The sequence below is a fragment of the Monodelphis domestica genome, chromosome 1, assembly GCF_027887165.1.
Source record: "Monodelphis domestica isolate mMonDom1 chromosome 1, mMonDom1.pri, whole genome shotgun sequence".
NCBI classification, from domain to species: domain Eukaryota; kingdom Metazoa; phylum Chordata; class Mammalia; order Didelphimorphia; family Didelphidae; genus Monodelphis; species Monodelphis domestica.
The window spans coordinates 508,940,371-508,953,750 of record NC_077227.1 but is presented as its reverse complement, the minus strand read 5'-3'; the positions used below and the strand labels follow the sequence as shown (position 1 = coordinate 508,953,750).

General features: G+C 37.8%; 1 protein-coding gene across 3 annotated transcripts in view; it reads right to left on the bottom strand.

Moving 5' to 3' along the window:
* Positions 1 to 364: 364 nt before the first annotated feature.
* Positions 365 to 13,380, bottom strand: part of STK4 (serine/threonine kinase 4) — a 133,734-nt gene continuing 120,718 nt past the window's right edge. For 2 of the 3 annotated variants that reach the window (XM_001369900.3, XM_056813025.1), the window contains exon 11: positions 365 to 2,273. In XM_001369900.3, the coding sequence (XP_001369937.1) occupies positions 2,115 to 2,273 (159 nt within the window). In that variant the 3' untranslated portion in view covers positions 365 to 2,114. The remainder of the gene's footprint in view (positions 2,274 to 13,380) is intronic. The other variant, XR_001625215.2, reaches the window with a different exon arrangement.

The window sequence follows — 13,380 nt, the reverse complement described above, 5'->3', positions numbered from 1 at the left end:
TGATGAACCTATGGCACATATGCCAGGGGGGTATGGCTGCTCCCTTCCCCCTCTCCACGCATGCCTAAGGATGTTTCCTCCCTCACCTGTCTGGGGTAAGGAGGGGGTGGGAATGGGAAGGGAGGTGGCTCCCTATAGTGTGAACATTGCAGTTTGGGGATTTGGTCTCTAAAAGGTTCACCATGACTGGTCTAGCCACATTCTAACCTAAGTTACAAAATTCCATACTGTGTGCCTGAGGGAAATAAGGTAAATGTAAACATTTAGTAGCTCAAAATTGGAATTCAGTGTTACTCCAAAAGTGCCCATTCTGAGTTAAAACCTCTCGTCACTGCTCTATGAGGAACTTATAGAGGAAGATGTCTTTCGTTTTCAGAACAATTTATTAGAACAAATAAGGCCAGTGCTAGATAAAGAAGAACAATCCAAATATCAAAGAATCATCTTAGATTTCAAAGATCCCCCTAACTGCTTCACATATATACAGATAAGGGACCTGGGCCTATTATGTACAACCATATATGACAACAGCACATTGCAAGACATAACTTATATTGGTGTCAGAGTCCTCTGGTAAAAAAAGTTAAAGCTACTTCTTGGGCTTGCATATCACACCTGGGATGTGAGCTTTCCCTTCCTGCTTGGCTGCAGGGAAGGAAGTAGGCAGGAGTTTTCCCCCTAAAAACACAGCTGAACATGGATCCCAAAGACAAATGAATGTGATCTGACAGTGTGCCACTTGAAACAGAGGCTGTGGTCAATGTTCTTATAGCTAAAGAGCTAAATGTGTGGATTCAGAAACATAGAATGTCACAACTGGAAGGAACCTTAAGCTCTGGTCCAACCACCTCATTTTACAGATGAGGAAACTGAGGCTCAGAGAAGTGACTTATTTAAAATCACAATCAAGTTCTCAAAGCTGGGAAGAGGCCCCAGTCCAGTGCTTTTTCTTCTACATCATGCTGACTCTACAAACAATGAATTTCCTTTTTTGGGGAGGCAAGGGTGGGGGGAAGTGGTGGTGGAAGAAGGATATGTGAGAGGGAGAGGAGACAGGAAGATGGTGAAGCCTGATTACCAATTATGGATGGTGTAGAGTGTGGCATGAGATATTAGGACTAGCTGCCTTAAGAACAAGGAATGCCAGAGCTGAAGATGACCTCAGCAGTCACCTGTCTAACCTCTTGTTGTACAAGCAGGGATATGTAGGTTCAATAACTTGCCCAAGCACAGAGCTAAGATAGGCAGCTGAGTTTTCTAACCAGGGCTTTTTCTGTTTAGCCACTGGAGTCTACAACAGAGTATCTGGGGAGAAGAATCAGACAGAAGAGGAGCTGGTGGGGGACAAGTTTTAAAATGATCTGCAATGAAGGTGCCATGAGACAGGCCTCTTCCTGGAGTTCAAATAGTAAATCCAGATTTACTATTTATTAACAGACAGTGAAAAGCACTAAGCAAGTGCCAGGCTCAAATCACCCTAACATGATTAGGCTGCAACTTAATTTTATAAGCTCCATCAAAGAACAGGCTGGTCTCCCCAGAATCCTATTCTTTTTTCTCAGTGGCCTTCCAGTGACCCTTGTTAACCCATTCTACAGTACCATAGTCATAAGAGGGTACCAGTTGAACTGTTTCAAGCTATACCCGTACCAAGAGTACAGTAGTTAAATGCCACAGGATATGTGGACATAATTATAATTTACACATTTAAAAATGTTACTAGTAAGAACTACTAAAAGCTATATGAGGAAAAAAAACAATAAGACAAACATAAAACACTCCCAACTCTTGTTGGCCTAGGAATTTCCCTATTCCTTGAGTTAAAAACCATAAGTTTAAAAATGCTAATGTGGACCCCTAGAAATAAGATCTCTTATTATTTTAAATACATAGGATATCAATATGGAGCCTTGACTGTCAAAAAAGACCTTCGTGCTCATTTGCATTCCTGAAGTTCACAAAGGTGCTTATGAGAACATGAAAGGGCAGAACCGTTTGCCCCTCTATTTTGCTCTCAACATGGAGCAACCTGCAGTAGGGTTTGTGGGAAGTTAGAAACAGAGCATCCTTGAGATGTGAACCACACCTAACCCTGCCACCATGCCGGGACTCGCTCAAAAGTTTTGCTGTCGCCGTTTCTTGGCCTCAATCGCATCCAGAATTGGCTGTCGCTTGGATTGGTACTTCTGTCGGATCTCTTCAATCTCCTGTTCCATCATAGGATCAAGTGCAGACAGTCTCTTCTGAAGGTCCTCTACACTCCAGCTCTTGAGCTAGGGGAGAAAAGGAATGAATAGTCACATCAAATCACAGAATCTATATCTGGAAGGGAGTGAAAGAGCTCATCTCTTGCAAAACTCTCTTTTTAGAGAGAAAAAGGAAGAAATAACTTACTTATGGTCACAGAGTTAATAAGCAAGGGCCCTGGAGTTTAAATCTAGATCTTCTGACTGCAAATACATGCACTGCATTTTCTACTTCATCACACTGCTAGACTTGACACCCACTGGATAAATAGAGGTATTATAGACCCCTAGACTTCGATATGCATTTTTGATTTATGATATAAGTGTGGAAAAAATAAAGAGCTCATGTGATTAAAGAATTTAAAAAATTATAGTAAATGAATATTAAAAACAACAGCCATAAGAAATGATGAATGTGAAGCTCTCAAAGAAGCATCAGATGATTTCTATAAACTGATGCAGAAGGAAGTTTAAAGAAATAGGAAAATAGTATACATTATGACTACAAAAACATAAGTATAAAGAAGAAAACATTGATTTTGATGACCAAGAAGTTTGACCTCCAGAAATAGGCATCACCTTCCCTTCTTTGAGAACATGAAGGACTGTGGGTATAGAATAAGACTTATATTGCTAGACTCAAGTTGATATATATTTTGTTTGGTTATGCTGAAATGGCATTTTTCTTTTAAATTAAAAAAAATTTTTATAAGGAATAGTTTATTAAAGAGTGGAAGGGAAGGAATATTACTGAAAACATATGTGATATAAAGACAAAAGATATGGCAAAGAATAAAACAAAAGGAAGGATACAAAATTAATTTGTATTTATCTTTTTATTTAAAAAAAATTTCCATAGTTATGTACATGATTCAATTTCTCTCCTTTCCCTCTTCCTTCCCCCTCTCAGAGCTGACAAGCAATTCCACTGAGTTATACATGTGTTATCACTTGATACTCATTTCCATTTATTATTCATTTTTGTAACAGAGTAATCTTTTAAAAACAAACCCCCAAATCGTATACCCATATAAACAAGTGATAAATCATATGCTTTTTTTCTGCATTTCTACTCCCACAATTCTTTCTCTAGATATGGATAGCATTTTTTCTCATTAGTCCCTCAGGGTGGTCCTGGATTGTTGCATTGTTATTAGTAGCAAAGTCGATTACATTTGATCATCCCATAATGTTTCAGTTTCTGTGTGCAATGTTGTCTTGGTTCTGTTCATTTCACACCATATCAGTTCTTATAGAAATCATCATTCCTTATAGCACAATAGTATTCCATTACTATAATATACTCCAAAGAGATAATAAGGAAAAAGACCTGAACAAAAATATTTCTAGCCATGCTCTTTGTGGTGGCAAAAAAAAAAATTGGAAAACAAGGGGATGTCCTTTGATTGGGGAAAGGCTGAACAAATTATGGTATCTGTTGGTGATGGAATACTATTATGCTCAAAGGAATAATGAACTGAAGGAATTCCATGTGAACTGGAACAACCTCCAGGAATTGATGCAGAGTGAAAGGAGCAAAACCAGAAGAACCTTCTACACAGAGACACTGTGGCACAATCGAATGTAATGGATTTCTCTACTAGCAACAATGCAATGATCCAGGACAATTCTGAGGGACTTATGAGAAAGAATGCTATTCACATCCAGAGAAAGAACTGTGGAAGAGGTAGAAACACAGAAGAAAAACAACTGGTTGATCACATGGTTTGATGGGGATATGACTGGGGATGTACTCTAAGTGATCACTCTAATGCATATATTAATAATATGGAAATAGGACTTGATCAATTACACACATAAAACCCAGTGGAATTTCTTGTTGGCTATGGGGGGGGGCAGAGGGGAGGGAAAGAACATGAATCATGTAACCAGGGAAAAAAAATTCAAAATTAAATAAAAAATTTCAATTAAAAAAAAGATTAAAACTAGTAGTTTGGCCAATATGATAGTAAAGAAAAATAACAGATGTTGGAGGTGATGTGACAAAATTGGGACACTAATGCATTGCTGGTAGAATTGTGAATTGATCCAACCATTCTGGAAGGCAATTTGGATTATGCCCAAAGGGCTTTAAAAGATGGCTTGCCCTTTGATCCAGCAATACCACTACTAGGTTTGTATCCCAAAGAGATTTTTTTTTAATGGGAAAGGATCTGTTTGTACAAAAATATTTAAAGCTATGCTTTTTGTGGTGGCAAAAAATTGGAAAATGAGGGGATGTCCCTTGATAGGGGAATGGAAGAACAAATTGTGGTATACGAAGGTGAGAGAATACTATTGTGTTATAAGGAACAATGAATTGCTGGATTTCTATAAGAACTGGAAAGACCTACATGAACTGATGTGGAGCAAAATAAGTGGAACCAAGAGAACATTATTCACAGTAACTGAAACACTGGGACAATCAAATGTAATGGACTTCTCTACTAGCAGCAATGCAATGATCCAGGACATTCCAAGGGACTTGTGAGAAAGAATGCTACCCACATCAGGAGAAAGAACTGTGGGAGCAGAAATCCAGAAGAAAACATGATTTATCACTTGTTATATAGGGGTATATAATTTGGAATTTGGGTTTTAAAAGATTATGACAAAAAAGAATAAGAAGGAAACAGCTTTTGAATGATAATATATGTATAACCTAGTGGAATTGCTTGTCAGCTCTGAGAGGGTGGAGGGAAGAGGGGAGAGAAAATGAATCATGTAACCATGGGGAAAAATGTTAAATAAAATTTTAAATTTTTTAAAATTAAATTAGATTAAAAAAAAACCTTGATCTCTACTATAATGGAGCTAACATTCTAGGAGAGAAATATGACATAGATGTAAATAACTAATATAAATATCACAATATAATACTAATGTAAACAACTCTAATATAAAATGACATAGTAAATGAATAAGGGGGTAGAGAGTCTATGTGAGCTCTAAAGGGGGGGGGAGGAGAACTTTAGGGAGGTTTCCTGGTGGAGGTGGTATCTGAGCTGGGCTTTATAGATTGGGAAGGGCATTCTACAGATGTGTGGTGGGGTAAAGGATTTGTATTCTAGATATAGGATACTGAGAATGTGAACAAGGGCAGAGCACGGAGATAGAAATGCCCAGGGTATAAATTTCAAGTAGTCCACTTTTGCTAGATCCTGAATTAATTGAGAAAGTAGTATGAAAAAGGCTGGAAAGGGATGATGGAGACAGATTAGAAATAAGTCTTAAATGCCATGGTACAGAATCTGAGTTAATTCATAAGCAAAAGGAATTTACTAAAAGATTTTGAACATAGGACTGGCATAAAAAAATCCATGCATAAAGAAGTTTGGTAGAGGACACAAAGGTAAGAAGAAAGGTTAAATATTGAACCCAAGTCCCCTGACTCCATGCTCTTCTAGCATACCATAATGACGCATCAGTGGATTAGATTGGAGAGAGAACGAAGATAGATGGCAATGCTAAGGCAGATGGTAATGACAGACTTATTAAGATGGTGTTAAAATTATATGGTTGGACTGAATATTAATTGGTGGTCGCCAGGGATTTAATTTCTAAATCTCAAAATGAATTACTAAAGTAAAATGGAATTTATGGTAGTTTATTTTTACAATAGAGTCTAAGATATTAAGGAAGAGAGAAAAGGGGAGAAAACTCTGGCTTCCTCTGAGCCAGGTAGAAATTCTAAGACTCTAATCAGGGAAAAGGAGCCTCAAGATCTTGGCCCTTTCTTGGAGGTTCACACCTCCAGAAAGTGCAAGGAAACTAGGTCAGCCTTTACACTCACCACAGTGACCGTTTAAAAAGAAAGCAGTCTGAGGTCTCCTGCACGAGCTCCTCAAGGGATCCAGTTCCACAACCAAGTGTCTTCACTCTAAGTCTAAGTGTCTACCAGTCTCTCCTCTGAGTGACTCTTCTTCATTCTTCATTCCCCTTGTGTGCCTCTGTTTCCTCTATTTAAAGATATTATTATCTTGTGATGCCTCCCCTAAATTTTTATGTCCACCAACCACAGCAGACTCTCCTCTCCAGGACTGCCCACTCAATGTATGAAATGGGTGTTCACACTTTTTTTTTTAGTTAGTTATACCTTTTGTGGTTAGTTAACACCTTTTTTGGTTAGTTCACCTTTTGTAGTTAGTTAACACCTTTTTTGTAGTTAAAATGGGTAGATCTATTTTAACGTTAACTTTGGGGATTAAAATCTAAAAATAGACAGGGGAATTACAATTTAATCTTTGCAATAAAGGAAGAGCTAAGTATTTTCATTGTTACAATTATGGGATAGCCAAATCCAATCTTCACAATGGCAAGTTCATCAGACTATGGCACCAGAAAGGAAGAGCCATTTACTTACCTTTACCCATTGACAGGAAATAATGGCACAGCACATTAATTTAGAATTAAGTAAAAACTGAACAAGGAGAAGTATTCATGTAAGATGGGTTTGGTTAAGTCATATTTTATTTCAGGTTCTTCTAATTTGATCATTGGTGAGTACTGTGGAGGCAGGTATCCTGCTAACTTACTGAACAGTAGCTAATATTCTTAAAAGGGACACATCTCCTTCCATATTCCCTCTGTATACTCATTGGACCTTTGCCTTTGCAAATTAACCAGCAAGCTCATTCTGCTTCCTGGGCTCTACTGGCTTTCCTTCACAGTAACAAGTTGTCCCCTGAAGTTCCATAAGGTGAGCAATGAGGAATGCCCACAAATCACAGAGCTGGAAAGGATTTTGGAGATCAACCATAATCCTCAGTAAATCACTTTTCCTTTATGAATGTTTCCTCTTTTATAAAATGAGGTTGGATTAGAGAATCTCTAGGGATCCTTCCATAATATATTCTAAGAGATATGGTCACAGAGTTAGCAAGAGGCAAAGATGGAACCTGAACTCAAAACTCAGTTTGGACTTTTAGTCTAATGATCTTATCTTTGCCTTATACTATGCTGTCCCCTCATCTAAATAGGCCATTTAATTTATCTTGTTTCCTCCCAGAGAGCTGAAGAATAAAGGCAAAAGGGGAACAGAGTTGATGTTCTTTGAACATTATTTGGTAAACCTTTTTTCCAGCTCAACAAATGTTTCTTATATTAAAGAGCCCCTAATTCCTTTCTAAACTCCAGCAGTGAGACAATGTTCTTTTTCAATTCTCAAATTACAGTAGAAATTTATTCCCCAAGCATTCAGAAGACAACCAAGACTAATTCTGTCATACATCAATTCGTAGCCTCCAAAGACTTTGGTTTGGTTAAAGTGCAGAATTAAAAGTGAAGACAATGAATTAATTAAAATCATAAATATAAGTCTGATCTTTCAAGACTGAAAAAACAAATGAGTTATCATCAGCATACCTCACCCTTGTATGATGTTTACTCCATTTTGTGAGGGAGGCAGTATGAAATAATGACAAGTTATTTTATTGGGAGACCTGGGGTCTAGTCCTGGCTATTAGCTAGGTATAATTAAGCTACTCTTTTCCCTCTCAGAGTTTCCTATAAAATAAGGGACTGCATTAGATGATGTTCAAGTCTAATAGCCTATGTTCTAGTATATCCCTTTCAGAATTCACATTTTATGGACTATGGTCCTTCCAACCATGACATTCTAGGATCTAAGAATTCCTTTCAGTTCTGACAACCTAGGTTTTATATTTGAGGGTATTTCTGAGCTCTGATATTTGTGATCCTGTGAAAATTAACATTGAGGATAGTCTTGTATAGATGAAAAAAGTTACCAATGGACTATGTAGTTAAGAAGGGAAGATGAACAAAGCCTCTCCTAAGAATAAGAATCTTAAGGGAAATAATGACTAATCCCAAATCAATAGAATTACTAAGGCAATTTGAGAAAAACAAGTTTTGTAGCAAATATCTTGGATAAAAAGTTCAGTATTTAAGATATGGAGCAAATTGATATAAATAAGGTATGAGCAAGAACCACTTGCCAGAAAATAAATGATCAAAAGGAAGGAAATAAGCATTTATTAAGCACTTACTATGTGTCAGGCACTATGTTAATTAAGTGCTTTACAAATATTATCTCATTTTTTCCTCACAACAACTCTAGGAGATAGGTGCCATTTTGGAGTTGAGGAAACTGAGGCAGATTGAGGTCAACTGACTTGCCCAGGGTCACAAGCTAGGCAGTTTTCAAGAGAAATGTAAGGCATCAATAACTATGAAAAAAAGTTTGAAATTATTAATAAGAGAAATGTAAATGAAAACAATTCTAATATTTGACCTCATATCTAGTATATTGGTAAAGACAGCAAAAGACAAGACAAATATAGGAAACATAAGAACTCTTAGAATATAGACACACCAACCCGATGCTAGTAGAGTTGTCAAATGGCTCCATGATTCTGTAAAACAATCCGAAATTACACTAAAAAAATGTTCCTTTGAACCAGAGATACCATGACTAGGCATATACTCCTAGGTGTCTCAAGTAAAATTCAACAAAGGTAGACTGAGGTACATATTCTCAAGGCAAGATAACAATGTATTATCAGGACACAAATCTGGTAAAACAAAATGGGTCTATTGACTGTCTCAGCCAAAAGACCTTGAATTGGAAGGAGGCACAGCTCCCTTTTATAAGCACAGAACAACAAATAGAACAAGTAGGTGAAGAAATAGTACAGTTGGTTACAGGGTTGGAAACATCACAGGGGTGAAGACAACACGACTAGTTACAGAGCTGAGGTGTGAGAAACAATATGATTGGTTGGAAATTAGGAATGAGGGCTACCAACAACTCCCTCCTTCCCTCAGTGACTAAGAAATGTTCACTGTTTGAGTCGTCCTGCAAGGTCACAGCTAGTGGGCCAGACTTTGCTGGATAGCAAACCAGACATCCATGAAGGATTGCTTGGTGGTATAAAGATACTAGACTCCTGGTGTTTACCCACATTCCTCAAGGATAACAGATTCCCTTGAGGCAAGAATAGAAAAGTGATTAGTAGGAGTCCTGGGTTTCTAAAAAGCTCATTACAGGTCAGCAGAATTTCTGAACTAAATTCAGAGACAACAACAACAACAACAACCATGACTTAGGCAAGGATAGAACAAAATCAATTAACTTTAAATGGGATCAACAGAAAACGATAATCAATTTAATCTTCTCAGAAGTCAAAGACTGAGGGAAAAGTTTCATAAAATCATAGAGTATTAAAGTTGGAAATGTTAGTATCAGATTAGAAATTATCTAGTCAGAGGAGCAAGTCTGGAGTCAGAAGGACCTGGGTTCAATCTGGCCTCAGATACTTCCTAGTTGTGTGACCCTGGGCAAGTCACTTAGTTTGTCTACCCTTTGCCCTTCCATCTTAATTGTTACAAAGAAAGAAAAATTACCTACCTGGATTCCCCCCATTTTACACATAGGAAAACAGGGAGATTGACTTGCCAAAAGACACACAGCCAGTTTAACAGAAGAACCAAACTAGAACCCTGATCATGAGACAGTCCGGCAGTTCTCTTACTCAATACACCATTTCATATTTGCAAATAAATAAATCAAGTAGGATGCTAGCCAAACACAAGCAAAATAAAACAAGCAGAACCAGGAAAACAACATATATATTGCACATTTGGTTTTTATTACCTGCTTCCTGAGAGAGATTCTTCAGTAAAACTCAGTAGTAAATTATTATGCAATCTGAATATGCTGCCATTGAATATGATGCTTCACTGATTCATGGAATGTTACTAAGACCAATTCGTGGAAGAAAATCAGATACACTAGTAAAATATGAATGAATGAATGAAAGAAAATATTATCCATGGCAGCTGGGGAGAGTCCCAAGGTTAACCTGGCTAGTAACTAATACTTAATTCTTTCATGAGCTCATGATGGGTTTTCATAGACACAGTGTTACTGTGAAATGGCAGTTACTATTACGGGGAAATAGCACATAATGAATTTTACAAGAGAGGTATTATATGAAGTTGAACCAGACTTGTAAAATCATCACCCCCTCTTGCTTTAAAATGAAAATGGTACAAAAGACAGAGGTAGAGAGGGGGGTGGGGCTCTCCTGGCAGTCAGGCAGAAATGAAATAGCCTATTCATTGACTGGAGCTGGTTTAGGGTACAAAGCAGGTAAGATGTCATGAAGGAGCCTGTCACTTCTAGAAGCTCAACTTTGTGGCCTGGCACCATGGGGATTTTCCTTGGTCTGCTTTGGGAAGGTCATCTGAGAATCCAGAAAAGGCCAATGTGTATAAAACTAAAGGCTTTTTGTAATTTGTTCATGGAATAAGGGCGGTTAGTGCAAAAGGATGGAAAGTTTAACTGAACAAGGAACATTTTTTTTCTCCTACCTATGATCCTATATCTTCTTCAGGAGTTCCAGTGCCACTTTGTAGGTTGGTATGTTCAGCTCATCTTAACATCATAAGAGGAGGTCAGGAAAAGGCAGTGGCAGTGTCTCTTTAATGTTTCCCTTTTTTCTGTTCTTTTTTAACCCTTAGCTTCTGTCTTAGTATCAGTTCTAAGAAGAGTGGCAAGGGCTTGGCATTTGGGATTAAGTGACTTGTCCACAGTCACACAGCAAGTATCTGAGGCCACATTTGAACCCAGTTCCTCCAGATTCCAGGCCTGGTGCTCTAACTGCCCCATATTTTTTTGGGGGGGGGGGAGGATTTGTAAAATTTTAATCAATTAATTAAGAATATTTTTCCATAGTTACATGATTGATGCTTTTTCCCTCCCCTCCTGTAGCCAATGAGCAAATCTACTGGGTTTTACATGGGTCATTGATCAAGACCTATTTCCATATTATTGACATTTGCACTAGGGTGATCATTTAGAGTCTACAGACCCAATCATATCCCTGTCGACCCATGTGATCAAGCAATTGCTTTTCTTCTGTGTTTCTGCTCCCACAGTTCTTTCTCATAAGTCTCTCAGAATTGTCCTGGATCATTGCTTTGCTGAAAGTAGAGAAGTCCATAACATTCGACTGTACCATAGTGTATCAGTCTCTGTGTACAATGTTCTCCTGGTTCTGCTCCTCTCATTCTGCATCAATTCCTGGAGGTCGTTCCAGTTCACATGGAATTCCTCCAGTTTATTTATTCCTTTGAGCACAATAGTATTCCATCACAAACAGATACCACAATTTGTTCAGCCATTCCCCAACTGAAGGGCATCCCCTCATTTTCCATTTTTTTGCCACCCCAGAGAATGCAACTATGAATATTCTTTTACAAGTCTTTTTCCTTATTATCTCTTTGGGGTATAAACCCAGCAGTGGTGTGGCTGGATGAAAAGGCTAACAGTCTTTTAAAGCCCTTTTGCCCCATATTTTTTAAAGTCATTATTTGTGGACTTGAGGAAAAAAATTCATGACAATTATTAGAAGTCAATGGAAGGTTACACTGTCAGGCTTACACTGTCATCTGTCTTAATGAAAAAAGTCCCTAATCCATCATCTACAAAAAAGTTGTTTCTGTCATCCCTAAATTGGGCCAGATACAAACAAGGGACAAGAAACCTTACTCAAATGATTCTTACCCATAACTTTTGGTTAACAATTTGCCATGATTGGGGGTGGCTAGGTGGCTTAATGGATTGGGAACTAGGCCTAGAGATGGGAAGTCCTGGGTTCAAATTTGACCCCAGACACTTCCTAGCTTTGTGACCCTAGGCAAGTCACTTAACCCCAAATGCCTAGTCCCCTTTCTGCTCTTCTGCCTTAGAATTGATACTAGTATCAATTCTGAAATGGAAGATAAGAGTTAAAAAAACAAACAAACCAATTCCCATGATTGCTTCCAATCTCTCTCCTCTCTGGTCCATCTTTCACAGACTGCTGGATTAATCTTCTTAAAGGACAAATCTGACCATGCACCTCCCTGTTCAAAAGAGGGAGGCTCAGGGACTCCACACTGCCTAAGGGTAAAGTACAAAAATTCAGTGGGGTACATCTACTACTTAAGGATGGAGACTGTTCCACGTTTATCTTCATATGCCCAGCACCTAGCATAGTATATAGCACAGATCAGGTACCTAATAGTACTTGCTGAATTATTGACTGGTGTTCATCCATCATGTGGTGCCAACCTATCTTTCTGATCTTTTTTCACATTACTACTCTTTAAATTCCAGGCTAAACTGAGTCACCAGATGTTTCCCAGTTTTGTCCTTCCTCCCTATGATTAATCAGGTTACTTATTTCTCATGCTTAGAATTCATTCTTTCATTCAAATATTTTTCTTCCTCTCAGGTTCAAATGGATTTCTGCCTCCTCCAGGAAGCCTCAGATGATCCCTGCAGATGAATGTATTCTCTTCTCACATCTTACAGTTCCTTGCCTAGCTATTGCTTTTGTCCTCGAATTCTTCTTTTCATAATTATTTGGTATACACATTGTGTTCTCTCTTTCTAACCCAATATGAAAATGTAAACCACAGTGAGGACAGAAACTATTATTTTCATCAAATGGATCCCCAGTGCTATATATAATGTCTTAAAATTTTCACTTCAATTAATTTTTAGCTTAACCAAAATATACCCAAAATCTATTATTTACTGGCATAATAGATAATGGTTAAGATAGAAAAAGGAGGTAATTGCAATTAGTGGAACTACCCAGGCTACTGTTCTCAAATATTAATTTTTTGAGGCCATTGGACTAAATGGATACTTAGTTCTTTTCTATAAATATGACCTTATGAACACAACTGCATAACTCTGTGTAAATTATTTCCTCTTAGTTCTCAGTTTCCTTCTTAGTAAATTAGAAGTTGAATAAGATGACCTCAAAGGTCCCTTTCAGTTCTATCACTTTATAGAATCACATAACAAGGAAAATGAGGCCCAGGGAAATGACTTGACTTGCCCATGATCACACAGTCAATAAGTTGCATATGCTTTTGATTTTTGTCGCAGCAAAATACTCACAAAATAGCTGCTTCCTGTTACTGTTAGAAACTGTTTTCTTAGTTTCCAATTTTCACAGCTGCATTGCTGTTCTTGAACCTGATCTGGGGGTTAGTACCAAGCCAAAGCTTAGCATCCCTTCTCTATCTCATATGACTTCAGTTTGATTTATTTTCTTTAAAACATTGGGCTCAAGTTACAACTGATCTATAATAATGTAGCCAGCCAGTCTTTAGA